At 37.3% G+C, this 16,016-nt stretch overlaps 1 protein-coding gene across 1 annotated transcript in view; it reads right to left on the bottom strand.

Moving 5' to 3' along the window:
• The window catches only part of GXYLT2 (glucoside xylosyltransferase 2), a 74,205-nt gene that overhangs the window by 20,206 nt on the left and 37,983 nt on the right, over positions 1 to 16,016 (bottom strand). Inside the window, exon 4 of the mRNA XM_031954020.1 lies at positions 737 to 988. Within this exon, the coding sequence (XP_031809880.1) occupies positions 737 to 988 (252 nt within the window). The remainder of the gene's footprint in view (positions 1 to 736; positions 989 to 16,016) is intronic.

Raw genomic sequence — 16,016 nt, 5'->3', positions numbered from 1 at the left:
TCTGGAGAACCTGCAGTTGAAGCAATTTGATTCACAGAAACAAGATTCTAGTGCTAAACTGAATTTTTGAATACATAAAGTTAACTCTGAGCCTCAGTTTCTCCATTTGTCAAAAGAGGAAGATATCTGTAATATCTATGCCCCAGGCTGTTGTAAATAACACGATATATGTGAAACACTTTATAAATCTCAAAGCTCTGAACAAATGACCAATGTTGTTGTTATTGTGATTATGATTTTGGAAGATTAGAAAACCTCCACTTTGGAAACTTCCTATACCCACCCAACCATAGATCATAACCCACCTCTGCCTTTATAAGTTAGTACTAGGGCACTATGTGAGAGAAAGGAGAATAAGTGGCTTGCTCAGGATCACAAAGCTAGTGTCAGAATCAAGATTTTAACCAAAATTTTCCTCAAATTTCCCAACTCTGCCTCTAACCAAATATGACTAAAGGGCTTAAAAATGAACCCTGATATTTTTGAATGCCAACTATGATTATACTCCTAGCTCAATAATACCACAGACTGAAAATTCAAACAATAAAGCTCCTTTCTTCACCCAACAGCCTTACTCAATCCATGGAACTAAGTCAATACGCTATTCATCCAAGGAAATGTCACTGTAGAAACATGAAAGTCAGTTCAGTTTCCTAAAAAGTGAATGGGGAATAGGGAATGGGAGGGTGGGTAAGTGGTAGGAGAGCTTTTCTTATATAATGTTACATTATCTTACCTTGAACTGTGTATTTCTTATTCGAGTTAAATTCATTAGCATCACTCCTGAATTAACTCCAGTCATTCCGTAGTAAGGATGCCGAGCAAAACGACTATACCATCCAATTTTGGGGATCTCGTGCTCGGGGGCCATGGCTGCAAGCTGGGTGGAATTAAATTGCTTCAGAAGCCTCCAGATATCATCAATGGGACGAAGAAAGAGAACATCTGTGTCTACATAGAGAAGTGAGTCCACATCCTTCAAGATCACCTTGGGGAAGGAGCCATTAGGAAAAAGAAAAAAAAAGGGTTAAAAATTATAAAACACACCACTTTTACTGTTAAATTCTAAAGTCTGTGTGTAAATAAAAATACGAATTAGAAAAGGCATGTACTGCTGATGTCATTGGATTCATTTTTGAATGAATAAATGCCCAGTTTTCTTTCCTTCTATTCATTTCAATTAGACAAACTTTTATTGAGCCCTTACCATGAGTCAGATACTTTGAAGACAAGAACAAAACAATACTTACTATAAGAGACCTTATTTTCACCTGTGGGTGGGAAGATAGATATATGTGTATATTTTTAAATTATTTATTTAGATATAATTGTTTTTATATAAATTATTTAAATTTTTAATTCAAATGTATTTTTTAAAAATTAAAAATGTATATAAATTTTAAAAGATTTTTGTTATTTTTATATAGCCCAGATTTTATTCATCTCTGCCTTATTTCTCAGAGTGCTATTCCTTATAATAAAGATTTTTACAAAAGAAAGTGGGAAGAAGTTCCACAAAATTGAAACCATATTATAAATATGTAACATTCTATGCAACATTTCATACCTGTGGAACACAATTTCACAAAGCAATGGAAGTGTTGTGGGAAGGATATCTTTGGGGTTTCAATTGCATACATGTAATCTGTGCCCTAGAATCCATCTCTGGGCATGTATAAAATGGGTTCAATGTTAGGCTTCCTACAAATCATGTTCTTTGGCTTGTGCCCCCACTAAAAGTTTCCTCTAGAAATCTCTAAATATGGCTCTTACCTATCTCTGAGACAAATACAAAAGGAAGCAACAACAAAAAATTTTGAAGAGCCATCTATATCAAAGCTTTTTAAACTGGGTCGTGACTTCATACGGGGTTGTGAAAATCTTGCCAACAAGGAAAAGGTATTAAACATTCTGCCAAGATTTAATTCTTTATGTAAAATAAATAAGCAATCCATCTCAGTATGCAAATTTGTTTTTGTCTTTAATAAATGGAAAAATTATATTTATGCCAAAGAATTGTTTTAAGAGAAATTTCTTTATGATTTGTTATCAGTAAATGTTTTATATGTATATTTATTTTATACGCCTATATGCCCAGGTAGAAAAGGCAAAAAAAGGCCATGAATGGAAAAAGTTTAAAAATCCATATATGTATATATGGACTCAAACCAACAATACTCAAAACGGAAGATGGGCTTTCTTGTCACTTAACAAAATACAAAGCACAACAGATACACACATGAGCCCGTAAACCCTTTACCTCACTAGTGAGCCTGACTCATCCGAAGAATTATATAGCCCTCTAAACTTATATAATCCTGCAATTGAAGCTCCAAGTAAGTGTTAGAACAGAGATGAGCACAGATCCCTGGGACACTCTGTTAGAGACCTCCAAGTTAACATTCAGCCAGACTTGCATCCAGGCATTTGTCCAGTTTTAAATTAATTTAACTATATGATCATCCAACCCATATCCTTTCATTTTCTCCCCATACTAGAGCAGCTTGAAAGACTTTTATCAAAAATCTTGTTCGAATCTGAAGAAATTCTATCTACTGTATTCTCTTGATATGTCAGTTTAGTAACACCATTGACAAATAATGAACCTTAGTCTTTATCTGTTATGAGCCAGAACTGGACAGAAGGGCAGTGTCCAGTGCCAGCAGCTCCAATATAATCTCCATGTGATGAGGAGAAACCCCAAAAGTGGTAAATGGAAGAGACCAGATACGTTAATTGCTTGGGGGAGAGGGTTTGCTTGTATCTCTACAGGTGGAGAAGGAACCAGATGGGTGCCAATGAGCCGTATTTGCCTCATCCATCAGAGAGAGACAGAAAAAGAGAAAAATTCCAGATTCTTTTAAACAAAGAAGACCTAAGAAATATCTGACACTGAAAGAGCATGGCTAATAATGAGACTGTTGCAGAACTTCAAAACCCGCAAGAATCATTGGATTCTCTGAGACATGATAAGATTGTTGCAGGGCTTGAAAATCATCAGGAATCTTTGGATTCCCTAACACATGGTAAGACTGATGCAAGACTTCAAAATTTGCAAGAATTATTGTATTCCTGGCACATGAAGTAATGGACAAGAAATTGGTTTGGGATTATCTCTAGGATTTATGGACATGTACAATTCCTCATGTTGATTCATGTTGTTACATCACTACTAGCCTGTGTTACTATGTGCTTGTGTAATGACTCTGTTTCAAGTGAGACCCTTCAGAAACCTGCTAATCTGATTTGATTCCCCATTTTCCTTTGGTATTTTTATCTCTCTTTCTGAGATGTCAGGGAGGGCATGATCACCTCCTTTTTGGATTCTCATCTTGAGAAGACAGGTAGGGTATGACCACCTACATTCCAAAACAAAAGAAAGCAGGAGATGTTATGGGCCAGAACTCTGTACTTAAAACAAGGATTCTTACAAGGTGCTAAGTGGAATTGATAAGACAATGGTTATCTGGTTTAGCATGGTAATTAATAGTTCTCTAGTTCAATATGATTGATTTAATCTTACAACACATAATGGTTTCCTAGTGATATAATGATTGGTTTATGCTCAGTATACTGCAAACGATCTAAAATAGAGCATATAAACTGGGACAAACTCAGCCAGGGTGGGACTAAGAGATTCATTCCATTGTCCACCTTTGTGGTGGCTGGAGGCTGGAGCACAAGTCCTTGGACATCAATCCTTGGATGGATTCATTCCATCTTCATCAGCCTCGTGGTGTCTGGCCTGTCCCCCTGCTCCTCCCCTTCCCCCGCCCCCCCACCCCCCCCAGACCAAGGTCTGTCTGAAGAGCCTCAAGAAAGCTAGCTGAGCTCCAGGCAAGGAGACAATAAAGAATTTGGACTTTATCCCTGGCTATTCTTGTCATGATTAAACTACTGAAACAAAGGCTGCCCCAAGATCTCCAGAAAACCAACCAGAACACTACATTTTAGAGTCCGAATATGGGGCTAAGGATTTATAATCAGCAGTCCAGACTGACACGATCCTAATTTCAGTGGGAAAAGTCTCTGATCTTGCATTCAGTGGAAACATCTCCATGACCCAGAAATTAGGGTGAATACAAAAACAGACAAGAAGGAAACTTTGTAAAGGGCTAAACTAATATTTGAGGTGAAATGGGACAAATGTTTAGAAAGGAGCCTTTTCCACGTCAAGGAAAATGTGTCAAAAGCATAGTTAAAAACTGATAAAAAAAAAAAAAAAAACAAGGTTTGATTGTAACTTGGGAGCAGATCATTGAACTCTTTGAAGTAATAAAATACACATCTCCTTGGTTCTCTAAGGAAAAAGAATTAGATCCAGATGAGTGGAAATTAGTAGGAGAGCAACTACGTGAATATTACAATGATAATGGCCCTGATTCAATTCCTAAAGAAACATTTTCTACATATAATTTAATACAATTGGCTTTAAGGAATTATATAAATATTAGAAAAAGGAAAAAGAAAAAAGAACAGGAAGGGGAGAATACTAACTAGATGAAAAGGATGAATTAGACAAGAAAGGAGTTAAGCACAATTCTGATGAAATTAAGGGGTGTGGTGCTTCACAGCAGGAGCTATTAGGGCATTCCCCATCCCCTGTCCTACCCTCCTCAATTAACCCTTCATGGGTAGAGGGAGAAGGAGGAGAGGAAGGGGCAGTGACACAATCAGCATTACCTATGAAGTAGCATATGACAAGATTACAAAAGGCACTGGTTAAGGCTAAAATAGGACAACATATATCTGATAATAATAAAAGCATATCCTGTTACTGAAGAGTTTGAAGAGTTACCTGAAGAGTTCAGGTCAAGAAAGAAGAAGATACACTCCTTTTGATCTGGAAAAAATCAAAGATTTGAAAAAGGGTTGCACTCTTTATGGGGCTACATCATCTTATATTAAGATGGTATTAGAGAATTTGGCTTAGGAAATTTTAACCCTGGTGACTGGAAATCTATAGCAAGGACATGTTCAGAACCTGAACAACACTTGTGGGTTTTGGAATATAGTGAACTATGTAGGATACAAGCCCATCGAAATAGGCAAAATGGAGTTAACATGCAAATCACCTTTGACCAACTAGCAGGTGAAGGTCAGGACACAGATGCTTTAGCACAGATTAATTACCTTTTGATAGCGTATGAGCAAATTGCTGCTGCTGTTAAAAAAGCATGGGGCACCCTCCCAGGAAGACAAGATAGAGGGGAAGCCTTCATGAAAATAGAGCAAGGTCCCAATAAACCCTTTGCTGATTTTGTGAGACAACTGCAGACAGTTGTTATACGAATGACTGGAGAAAATACAGCAACAGGAATAATGATCAAACAATTCGCTAAAGAAAATGCTAATGAGGTTTGTAGAATTATTCTGGGACTACACAAGGATGCTCCTTTAGAGGAGATCATAAGACACTGTGCCACAGTGGGCACAAATGCCTTTTATACTCAGGCTATGATGCAGAACTTGGGAAGACAGGGTCCCTTTTGGCAGAGAGACTCGTCAATGCTTTTAGTGTGGTAAAGTAGGGACCTAAAAGCTCAATGTAGGTATAGAGATAGAGTGAGAAGACAGGATGAGAGAACAAGACCCAAAACCCCATGTACAAAATGCAACCAGGGCTTCCACTGGGCCTCAGAATGTAGACTGACCCAGGGAAACGAGAGGTGGGGCCCAGTTCCCAGACAAAAAACAAACAAACAAACAGGTGGGGCATGATGGCAGACGAGGTAACACCCAGAAAGTCTTTAGAAGTTCAGGACTCTGATATGATCAATCAGCAGAGAAGCAATATGATGGGAGAAAGGGATTACAATTGGGGAGAATATAGGCTTTTTAACCTGACAGAAGGGCAGTAGCCAGTGAGAAGAGATCCAATATAATTGCCAGGTGATAAGGAGAGATCTAGGAAGTGGTGAATGAAGGGACCAGATAGGCTAATTTTTTGGGGTCCAGGCTAGCTTGGTCTCAGGGAAGGAAATGCAGGAGGACAGGCCAGCCACCATGGTGGCGTGAGAAGGAGTGAATCTGTCTGGCTGAGTTTGTCCCAGCTTATATGCCCTATTATAATTACATTATCCTGGTGTGAATCTTGTAGAACTATATTAAGTACTAAGTACATGTACTGAACTAGAGAACTATCAAGCACTGTGCTAAACTAGATAACCACTGTGTTTTGTTTTGTTTTGTTTTTTTTTTAATCAATTCCACTGAGTTAGCACCTTGTAAGAATCCTTGTTTCAATTACAGAGTTCTGGCCCATAACATTTATCTTGAGTCAAAACAACAGGATGATGATGATGGTGGTGGTGGTGGTGCTGGTGATGATGATGAGAATGATAAACTCACTCTAGCAACTATAGTTTGACACATACTTTTCAAAATAGGGTTTTAGAGCAAGAGATTTTAATCTCTCTTAGATCAAGGGTCTTTTTGACAGTCTGGTGAAATCAATGGAGCCCTTCTCAGAAGCATGTTTCAAAATAAAATACAGGGGAAGCTGGATGGTACAGTGTTAGAGCTACAATCCTGAAGTCAGGAGGACCTGAGTTCAAATCTGGTCTCAGACACTTAGTACTTCCTGGCTGTGTGACCCTGAGCAAGTCATTTAACCCCAATGGCCTCAGCAAAAAAAGAAAATAAGCAAAACCAAAATGCTGAAGATAACAAAGGAAACCATACTGAAATCATGTGATTTCCCCCTTCCATCCAAGTTCACAGGCTCCAGTCTGAGTTAACATGGGAGACTGGGAGGTTAAGTGATGATCATACAAGCAGTTATTTACCAAAAAGTGAATTTTGAATCCTGATCTTCTTGATTCCAAGGCTGGTTCTCTACCCATTAGGCAAATGCCTCTCAACAGTAGTAATTCAAATTTCCTTTAAGGCTTGTTAAGTCCTTCATTGCCATTATCTTGCTTGCTAAGAAAGCTCAAGACATCTCAGGCTGTATGTTGACAGAAGTGTAGTTTGGCTACATTCTGCTCTGGGCAGAACTCTCCCCCCTATTGTGTTCAGTTTTGGATATCCCATTTTGGGGAAAGGCATTGATAAGCTGGAGACCAAGGCAAAAAGGAAGGTAAGCCCAATGGTGACTGCCTGAAGCTCAAGGCTTAGGAGAACTGGCTGAAGAAAGTGGTGGGTGTGTATCTTGGCTGAGACAAGACTTGAGTTGGAGAAGAGGAGGGAGATAGAGCTTGTCCCCAAGGATCTGAAAGGCTGTCAAGGGGAAGATGAATTCGAGTTGTTCTATGTGGCTCCAGGGCAGAATTAGAAGCAATTAGGAAATTACAGGGATAGATTCTGGGTTGACAAGAGGAAAAACTTCTTAACATGAAGTATTCTCTAAAAATGAATGAGCTTCTTCTGCCTCAGGAGGTAAGTTAGTTGCATCAAGATACTAGAGGACCATTTATTGGGGAAATAATAGAAGAACTTCTTAGTCAGTTATAGATCAGGCCAGATTGCTCCACCACACTTCCCCAACCCCCTCACCCCCAACCCAGCTCTGTCCTTTCCAGGTCTCACATTCTGTGACTCAGTGACATTCTAGCCATCAAAGAAATGAGAAGACATAAACTGAATTTAAAAGGATCCCTCTCAGAAAAGCAAATTAAACAAGCTGGCATACATGGTTTAGTGAAGGGCACCGAAACAACAGGAAATGTTTCATGGGACAATTGCCGTGATTACAATGAGTATAAGCAGAGAGTCCACCATAAAGATAATTGTAGCTTATATACTAACATCTGTTACAGAGAATAAAATACACAAATTTTCCAAAGAAGTTGACAATTTTCTCCAAACGAGGTCAACACGTACCTTGATCACTGGTGATTTAAACAGAAAGGAAGACGGTAAAAACTAAATTGGAAAATATAAACAAGCTGAAAATATTTATGTGGTTTCACATTTATAAACCAAAGAGGTCAAAGTGGATACACTGCGCAGAAGCCTCAAACCAGACCACATGAAGACATTCTTCAAGAACTGAGTGTGAAGATACTAGACATCACAGTCGCCAAATATCAAAAAAACAAATTTGACGAAATAGGAACAGACAGGAAACAATTGTAAGAGTCATTTCAGAACCTCCTATCTCCTGTTCTGATCACTGAATGATTAAAGGTCAAAGTTAACACCAAATAACATTGATAGTTAAAGAAGAAGACTTTGTGGGTAAACGGCTGAACCAGCTACTGATTGTGAAAAGCAGAAAATGGACCAAAGATTTTAAAATAATTCCCAAAATGAGGTCAAAACTGCCCCAGTTAAACACTGATTCTCTTTGCCAAGTAAAGAGGTGACAAAACCGATTTGTAATAATAATAAACAACATTGAATTAGAGATTTAAGGTTTGCAAAGCACTTTATAGACATTCTCAAATAATGAATTCTTATCCCAAAAGCTGGGGTCTTTGGCTTTGTCAAATACTAGATTGCTATTGTTATTGACTATTTTGTCCTGTGAACCTAACCTATTCCACTGATCAACTAATCTATTTCTTAGCCAATACCAAATGATTTTGGTGACTGCTGCTTTATAATATAGTTTTAGATCTGGTACAGCTAGGCCTTCATTTGATTTTTTTTTTTCATTAGTTCCCTTGAAATTCTTGACCTTTTGTTCTTTCAGATGAATTTTGTTATTTTTTCTAGGTCATTAAAATAGTTTCTTGGGAGTCTGATTGCTATAGCACTAAATAAATAGATTAGTTTAGATAATATTGTACAGACATTCTCTCATTTGCTCCTTACAACAGATGATAGATGTTATTATTAGCCCCATTTGGAAAATTGAGGCTGGGAAGCTAAGTGATTTGGCCAGCATTCAAACTCAAGTCTTCCTGAGTTCAAGCCCAGCACTCCATCCACTGGGCCATTTATCCACACTCCAGTGTTATGGAGGACATCTTACATGAAGTCCAAAGGAAAGAGTTGCCAGATGCTCCTGTTGGTGGATGACATTGTATTGGTTGAATTTAGTCCTGGAAGACAATCAAGCCTCTTCAAAAAAAGATGTTTGATTATTTGAAAGAATAGGAATCTGTGTGGGATGAAGTGGATGAAGAATATATATTGTTCATCCCATGGAGGTAGTCCATCAATGCATGTACCATGGAGAGTCACTGCCCGTGGATGATGAGTTGAAGTGAGAGTGGGCTGGGGGAAAGCACAGACTTTTTCCTCCAATAATAACCTATCTTTTACCTCTATGATGTGTGGAACAGCACAACCTCCGAAGAAATTGTATGGCAGGTGACTCAAGGGACAATGTAAAGAAATACTTCCCTCTTCTCAGTTCTGTGATGTGGTGAATTGTGGGCAGAATATTGCAGATACGGTCAGATGTAGTCTCTGTCACACTGCTTTGATGAGCTGTTTGCTTTGTTATTGGGGAGTGGGTTGCTGGGAAGTGACTTGTATAAAAACCAAAAAACATCATCAAAACATGTTTTTTGAAAAGAAGACATATGGTAGGTATAAGGAGAATGCAGCACACTGCCAAAAACAATCCCGTGGGTGAGAAGTGGACTAAAAAATATTTTTAAGGACACAGATGATTAGAAAAGGCTACCAGTGACAAATGGACAGATCAAGTCTTACAATACTATTCACAAAATATTAAGGGTTTTGGAAGATGACCAGCACACTGAATATATCTTATATGGAGGAGCAAGGGAAAGAATTGGGGAAAAAAATTGCCCAGGTGGAGAAAATATGTACAATATGCTACCTGCACTGGAAAAAGACATTTCAAGCTCTTGAATCCATCCAATTCTGGGTCATTGTTGTGAGAATGAAGGTTTCAGAGAAGACTAAATCTTAATAAAGATCATCATAAACCCAGACTCAAATATTGTACTCCTGTCTAAAAAAATCTGAGGGAAGTGGGTAAATCTGATGAATTACAGAAAATGCTAACCCATCACTGAAATGAGCAATAGAAACAAACAAAAAAAAATGGTCAAGATGAGAGAGGACCTCTCAAATATGTTCAGCAGGGGCGGAGAGAACAGAGGGAGAAGCGCAAAAATGGCTGATAATTGGAGGCAACAGCTGGACGCAGCCTTCTGTTTGCAAGGGAATTTTGGCAAGAAGCTGTCTCCTGTCAATCAAAGGCAGTTGAGCAAGCCAGTGGGAAAAGGCAGGAAAAACTGCCATAAATAAAGATCCATCAGGAGATCCCAAAGACTATGGCCTCAGTAAAGTAAACTAGGATGTTGTGATGGCAAGATCAGTTAGCTCCAATGACAACAAGTATAGCACTGAGGATCTGTATTCTAGCTAATGGCAGCTAGGTGGTGCAGTGGAGAGACCACTGGTCCTGGAGACAGCAAGACTCATCTTCCTGAGTTCAAATAGTACACTAACTACCTGAGTAACCCTGGGCAAGCTCTTTAACCTTCATTGCCTCAATTTCTTTTTTTTTCTTTTTTAATTATAATTTTTTATTTTTAACCTTAATTGCCTCAATTTCTTTTTTCTTTTTTTAATTCTAGCTTTTTATTTTCAAAATATATATTTGGATATTTTTCGACATTCACTCTAATAAAATCCTATATTCTATTTTTTTCCCTCCCTTCCCCCTCAATTTCTTTATTTGTAAAATAGACTGGATAAGGAAAGAGCAAACACTTCAGTATATTTACCAAGAGAATCCCAGATGGGTCATAGAGTCAGGCATGAGAAAGCAACATAAAGACAAGGGATTTATTCATTTTGATTTGTTCCCCCCCCCCCCCAATTAACAAGCATTTGTTTTATTTCCTTCCTATCTCCTTTCCCTCTCTCTAAAAAAAAAAAAAAAAAAAAAAAAAAAAAAAAAAAAAAAAAGCAAAAAACATGCAAAACAAATAAACAACAACAAAACCTTGTACAAATATACATGGTCAAGCAACCCAAGTCACCACGTTGACCATATCCAACATGTATATCTCATTCTGCATCTTGGGTTTATCTTTGCCTGCCTAACAGAAACATTCGTCATTATTTCTCTGTACCATGGTCATTACATTGATCAGAATTTTTAAATTTTCAAAGTTCTTTAAAACATTATATATAATGCTAGCTGTTGATTGTTTTATAATGTTGTTGTTATCAAATAAGTGATTCTACTGATTTTGCTTTCTTCATTCTGCTTAAGTTTATATAAACCCACAAGAGTGGACTTGAAGTCAGGAAGACCAGATTTCAAATCCTCCCTCAGATATTCACTAGTTCGCATTACAGTCATATACCACCATATGTTCAACCACCCCTAAATTGGTGGGTATTTCAACGAGGAGAATTTTGCATTGATTTGTAGCAAATGTGGCTACAACTATATTTTTTCAAGTGTCAAGTAACAATAATGCATGTAAGAAGTTCAAGTTTCCCTCTCTCAGAAGGAGGTAAAGAGGAGGAGGAAGAAGAAGAGGAAAATAGAGTTCTTTCCACTTTTTAATTTATTTATCAGGGGGAATAAAGAACATTACTTAAATGAATAGAACAAACATTCCAATACACTTTGGGTAAAAAAACCAAGGAAGCTGACAAAAAGAACAAAAACCTAGGACAGGAATTGTAAGTTGAAAAAAATGTGGCAGGGGAAGAAGAAAAGAAGCTGCCAAAAAACTTTAAGCTAAATGCTAATGGTGAAGCTCAGCTGATAAAAACTATTAGAGCTCTTCAGGTTTTGGGGAGCCAATGAATAATAACACAGTTGCCATCAAGAGAGTGGATATATAGAAAGAATCAGAGGAAGAAGAAATGGGAGATGGTGGCTGGTAATTCCCAGATGAGGTAGTATAGGACCAGAGAGTTAGGGCTGGAAAGGACTTTGGGAGCCATTGAGTCCAATGCCCCCATTTTACAGATTTCAAAACAAAACCAAGTCACAGAGAAATAAAGTTACTCAGCAAAGGTAAAGATCTGAGTGAGGACTTGAAATCTGATTTCCTGACCCCCAAGCCCACTCTTTCACTCACTAAGTGGAGCTTCTGGCCACAAATGAAGAATATTGAATGAGGAAATATATTCCCCAGAATTATTATTACAAATGTTTATTTTATTTTGCTTAGTTGAAATCTAACTTTCCCCTTCCCTAACTGAAAGGAAAAAAGAAAGAAAAACAAAATTGACCATGTCCAAAAATTAATTACTGCAAATCAGATAAAGAATGCTTTAAAATGAAAGAGGAAGGAGAGAAAAAAAAATTCATGGATATGTATATATGCAGAAAGAGAGACAGTGAGAAAGAGAGAAAGGAGAAGAATGGAGAGGGAGAAGAAGAAAGACAGACAAAGAGAAAAGCAAGAAAAGCAAATGAAAAATAGCAATATAAAGGAGACGTGGTAATTCACTAGATACAAAATCCAAAAAAGATAATCAACAGAAATAAACTAGTAAAGGCAAGGGGAAAATTTGTTTTCACAGGTATTGAGATTTGTTTTGTTTTGTTTTCATTTTATTTTTTCAGTTATCAAGCATTTATTTTCTTTATCTCCTGCTTCTCTCATCAACTTAAAAAAAGGAAAAAAATGAGGACACTTGTAATATGAGCTAAGGCAAACAAATTTCCACATTGATCACATTCAAAAATATGTGCATCATTCAGACATTGAAACTTGTTGGGTTGGGATTCAGTTATGGAAAATGGCCTTGGATGGTCATACCTTATTCAGAAGAAGCAGAGATAACAGTTTATGGATCAGAATGGCAATGCATATGAACAATAAATCCTCAAGGGAGTAAATCTAAGGAAAGAAATGAGATACCCAGTGGACAGTGGAGAATATTTGGATGAGAATCGATGGCAGAAAAAATAGAAACAAGAGTGTCATGAGAGTATATGACAGACCACCTGGGCATAGACAAGAAGGAGATGAAAAGTTTGATATATAAACTGACAGGGAAGCATGATATAACAAGAATGGAGAGCTTTAATTATCCAAACAATCATTGGAACTCTCTTTTCTTGGCCAATAGTGAAAAGGCTGATAGATTCTTATTTGCCTAAAGATGATTTCATTCTTCAGATGATAGAAAAGTTGACTGGTGTGACTGATATTCTAAGAATTAATTATTGGGGCAGAAATGGTAAGGATTTTGGGAAGAAGGGAGGAGCAGCTGGGGAATTCCACATGAGAATTTATGATAGAAAAGAGGAAATCTAAGATTAGTTTATTAGAAACCACAGTGGAGAAGAACAGATTTCAAGCTTTTCCAAGGAAAAATAATTTAGAGGACATGGCTAAAATTCAACAAAGGGAAATTGGCCCAAGAGCTCTCAAGAAAATTCTGAGGCTGCAGACAGCATCAGTTCCAAAAAGGAAAAAAGTGGGGAGTCACCCAGACGTTTCATTATGAATGTGTAAGGAAGTAATTTAACAATTTCAATTTTAAGATGACAAGTATTTGCAAAATCCATAGGGAACTGATATAAACTAATCTCCAATAGAAAAGTATTTAAATTATATCAGGACTCATTTTTCTTAGCCTGTTTAGTATTCTATCTTTAGATGGTGAGTTTCTTGAAGGCAGAGGCTATTTTTTCCCTTCTTTGTTGTCCCCAGGACAGTATCCAGCACATAAGTGCTTATCTGATACTTGCTAATGTGACTCTACCAATTATTCCATGCTATTTTTTCAGAGATCTTGCTGAGTTTATAAGCCAAGAAAGTTAATGACATCAAGAAAAGACCCTCATGAAAGACCTATATGCAAAAGAATATGAAAAGCAGCTTTTATTTGTATTAAAGAAAAAAAATCTAGAAACAAAATGTCCCAGGGTTATGGCTGAACCAACTGTTGTACATGAACGTAATGTAAATAAAGACTGCTGGGTCTTTATTTATCTTTATTTATCTATCTATAGATAGAAAGTGTCAGGCCTAAAGTTAGGAAGATTCATTTTCATGAGTTCAAATCTAGCCTCAAACATTTAGTTTTGTGACCCTGGGAAAGTCACTTAATCCCGTTTGCTTCAGTATCTTTATCTTGAAAATAATTTGGAGAAGGAAATAGAGAAACTGCTCCAATATCCTTTCCAAGAAAACCCAAATAGGGTCATGAGAAGTTTGACACCATTGAAAAATGACTGAATGAATTCTGATGGACGTGGCCCTCTTCAAGAATGTGATGAATCAAATCAGTTCCAATAGAGCAGGAATGAATTGAACCAGCTACACCCAGCAAAAGAACTCTGGGTGATGACTATGAACCACTACATAGAATTCCCAATCCCTCTATTTTTGTCCGCCTGCATTTTTGGTTTCCTTCATAGGCTAATTGTATACTATTTCAAAGTCCAATTCTTTTTCTACAGCAAAATAACTGTATGTTTTTGTATACATATGTTGTATTTAACTTATACTTTAACATATTTAACATGTATTGGTCAACCTGCCATCTGGGGGAGGGGTGGGGAGAAGAAGGGGGAAAATTAGAACAAAAGGTTTTGCAATTGTCAATGCTGAAAAATTATCCATGCATATATCTTGTAAATAAAAAGCTATAATAATAACAAAAAAAGAAAAATGACTGAATGAGAACAAATATAGTCCAAAGAACAATAAAGGCTCAGAACAATTAGCATAATGTCAGCCACAAATGTGAACATCAGGAAATTTCACTCTATCTTCATGGAATTCCTCTTTCTTCTAGACTTTGTGGAGCTCTCGATACATCATGATCCCTTTGGAGGGAAGTGAGATGCAGTCCAGAAGAGCGTCGAACTTAAATTCAGGAAAATTTAGGTTCAAATTTTATCCAAGACACCTAACTTGCTGTGTGGCACTGAGAAAATCCCTTAACCTCTATGGACACTGGTTTCCTCATTTATAAGTTAACAAGACTACATTCAATGACCTCTAAAGTCGCTGCCAGCTGGAAATCTATATACAACGAGAATCACAGTGTAAAAGAATGCAACACAAAAAAAACTCATGTCAAATTCAATGGCCAATGTGAAGACCAAATTATCAAAGTTAACCACATCTCCTTCCTTTCTGTGGTCATCAACATGTGGGTTCATTGTTTGGGGTAACATACTTGGGGGGTATATTCTTTTTTAAAAAAAGAAAATAACATGTAGAAGATAGTAGCCAGGACAGAGAAGAGCAGATGAGAGCAACCGAGTAGTATCATCCTGCAGGAATAATTCTAGCATTGCTAAAGCCCAGAAGTAATTGAAGCTAGTGATAAATGCTAAGATTTTGCTAAAAAGGCTTTAAAAATGTGCTGAGTTTCAAAAGGGAATTAACTATGGGATGGGAAGAAAAAAGCAGAGGCACTTGATTCCCATTTCTATTTTGCTTTTCTCTGCCAAAGAGAGATGGAATAAAAATGATTCAATATGGTACTTACAAATCCCAGAAACGATCTTAAGAGAGTACCTGACTACCTTCAGAACTCAAGTCATCAATCGCAGAAAGACTCCACTTTAAGGTGTTAAAGAACTAAGGGATAGTGATGGCCTCCCAACTAATCTCACAAAGATGACTGAACTAGCCTCCTTATTGATCTTAGTAATTCCAGTCTCCCCATTTGAGACTCCATCATTAATAAAGCTATACATCACCTTCCTATGGCATAGATCTGATCCGATCTTCCCCCGTTCCAAAGCCATCACTGGCTCCCTATTCTCTAGGATCAAATATAAATTCCTAAGCCTGGCAGTTAAGACTCTCCACAACGTAGCTCCCTTCTACCTACCTTTCTTGACTTGGTCCCACATTTCTTTCATATGCTTCATATACTCTGTATTCCTTTCCAAAGGGAAGGTCAACTGACTTACCCTTAACTTAGCATTTGAATTTCCTAAAAGCTATCACTTATACCAACTCTGCCTCTTGGAATTGTTTTTTTTTGTTTGTTTCTCACTTGAGAAGTTAGTTACCTCTTCTTTCAATCAATCAATCAATATTGATTAAGTACCTATTATTTGCCAGGCAGTGTACTAAGAGCTAGAGGTAAAAAACAAAACTTTTTTTAAAGGACCTTGACCTTAAGAAGTTAGGAATCCTTTCTCA

Source organism: Sarcophilus harrisii, chromosome 1, assembly GCF_902635505.1.
Source record: "Sarcophilus harrisii chromosome 1, mSarHar1.11, whole genome shotgun sequence".
Lineage (NCBI taxonomy): Eukaryota > Metazoa > Chordata > Mammalia > Dasyuromorphia > Dasyuridae > Sarcophilus > Sarcophilus harrisii.
This window is presented reverse-complemented; position numbering and strand designations above follow the sequence as displayed.